This window comes from Condylura cristata, unplaced genomic scaffold (assembly GCF_000260355.1).
Source record: "Condylura cristata isolate star-nosed mole 26May11 unplaced genomic scaffold, ConCri1.0 scaffold00040, whole genome shotgun sequence".
NCBI lineage: Eukaryota > Metazoa > Chordata > Mammalia > Eulipotyphla > Talpidae > Condylura > Condylura cristata.
This window is the reverse complement of record NW_004567141.1, coordinates 2,905,220-2,906,613: the sequence shown is the minus strand read 5'-3', so window position 1 is coordinate 2,906,613 and position 1,394 is coordinate 2,905,220. Positions and strand designations below refer to the sequence as shown.

General features: G+C 58.2%; 1 protein-coding gene across 1 annotated transcript in view; it reads right to left on the bottom strand.

Moving 5' to 3' along the window:
- The window catches only part of S100A9 (S100 calcium binding protein A9), a 2,655-nt gene extending 1,948 nt beyond the window's left edge, over positions 1-707 (bottom strand). Inside the window, exons 1-2 of the mRNA XM_004693626.2 lie at positions 665-707; positions 142-304 (exon numbers count right to left, since the gene is read on the bottom strand). Of these exons, the coding sequence (XP_004693683.1) occupies positions 142-279 (138 nt within the window). The 5' untranslated portion in view covers positions 280-304; positions 665-707. The remainder of the gene's footprint in view (positions 1-141; positions 305-664) is intronic.
- Positions 708-1,394: the final 687 nt, after the last annotated feature.

Sequence of the window (1,394 nt, the reverse complement as noted above, 5' to 3'; positions counted from 1 at the left end):
AGCAGCCTCAGTCTCGCTCCGCAGGTCCTATCTAAATTGCAGCCTCTCCTGGGACCGGCGCCCACGGCTCCTGGAGGCCGGGTTCCCGGTCTTAGCCCCAGCTGTGGCCCTGTTGGGCCGGGCCGGCTGGTCCAGGCCTACCTGGAGGAAGTTGGGCAGCTCCTTCCTCGCCAGCTGTTTGAATTCCTGCTGCGACAGGGTGTCGGGGTCATCCCTCCGCACCGAGTACTGGTGGAAGGTGTTGATGATGACATCTATGCTCCTCTCCAGCTCTGACATTTCCGCCTTATCTATCCTCTTGCACCTTGAGCAGGAGAGAAGCAAGGACTGGTCCTTAGAGGAAAAGATGGGCTCCCTGGGCACCCCCTAGTGGCTGCCTGCGCGATAGACCGGGAACCCTGGATAAAAAGACGGCGCTGCTGCAGCTGAAGTGGGGGCCCGCCCTGTCCTACAAGTGAGAAGTGGTTTTTAGACTGTCTGGAAAATGATACGAAATAGAATTTGAGGCCTGTTGGTTGCAGAAAAGAGGACTAGAGATATGAAGGAATCTCTAAAGTGGGCCTGTCAGTCAAGGAGGGCTCCAGGGAGAGGCTTTGAAAGGAAGTTGAGTGGGGGGAAAAGGAGGCAGCAGGCAGGATCCTGACAGAAGCTGGTAGCTACTTACCCAGCCGAGAGCCACACAGAGGACTTCGACAGCCTGCCGTGGGCCCAGGCTTTATAGGCTGCCCCTGGCTGGGACACTCAGCCCTCTCTCAGGAAAGTTGCCCCATCGATGAACCGTGTGGTAACCCCAAAAGGGGCTGTCACGGCCAGGAAGGGGGCAGGGCTGGGCAGGAAGTGTTCACACAGTTCCTCTAGTCTTTTTGTGAAATTCCCAGTGTTGGGGACTGAAGCTGGTTTGGGAGGAAGTTGGTAGGTAAGTTTACTTCCCCTCCACCCACTTCCCTTCCTCCTGAACCAGCCAGCCCATCCCCCGGGGGCACACCCACCCACAGGGCTCAGCCTCTCCTCTGGCACCCCCTTCACCTGTGACATCAGTGCGCGGTGGGCTGAGGACTCACAGGGAGCCCTGCTCACTCTGCTCTGGTGCCCCGGAGGCCTGGGCCTGTGCTTGTGTGGGCGTTGGTGTGGGGGTGATGGATTCTTATGGTGTGAGTGGGGCTTAGAAGGACCCCAGAGCTGACCAGCCCTCCTGTGTCAGTGCCCTGGGGGTGCAGATGAAGAGATGGATGCCCAGAAGGGAACCAAGCTAGGCTGCAGAGCTGGTTGGTGACAAAGCAGGAACTGAGTCCCAACACCCTGGCTTCTGCTCAGAGGCTTTGCCACACCCACCTCTTATAGCCTGACTGAGCTTCCAGTAAGGTTCCCTGTTTCTCTTCTAAATCCTGCTCCCC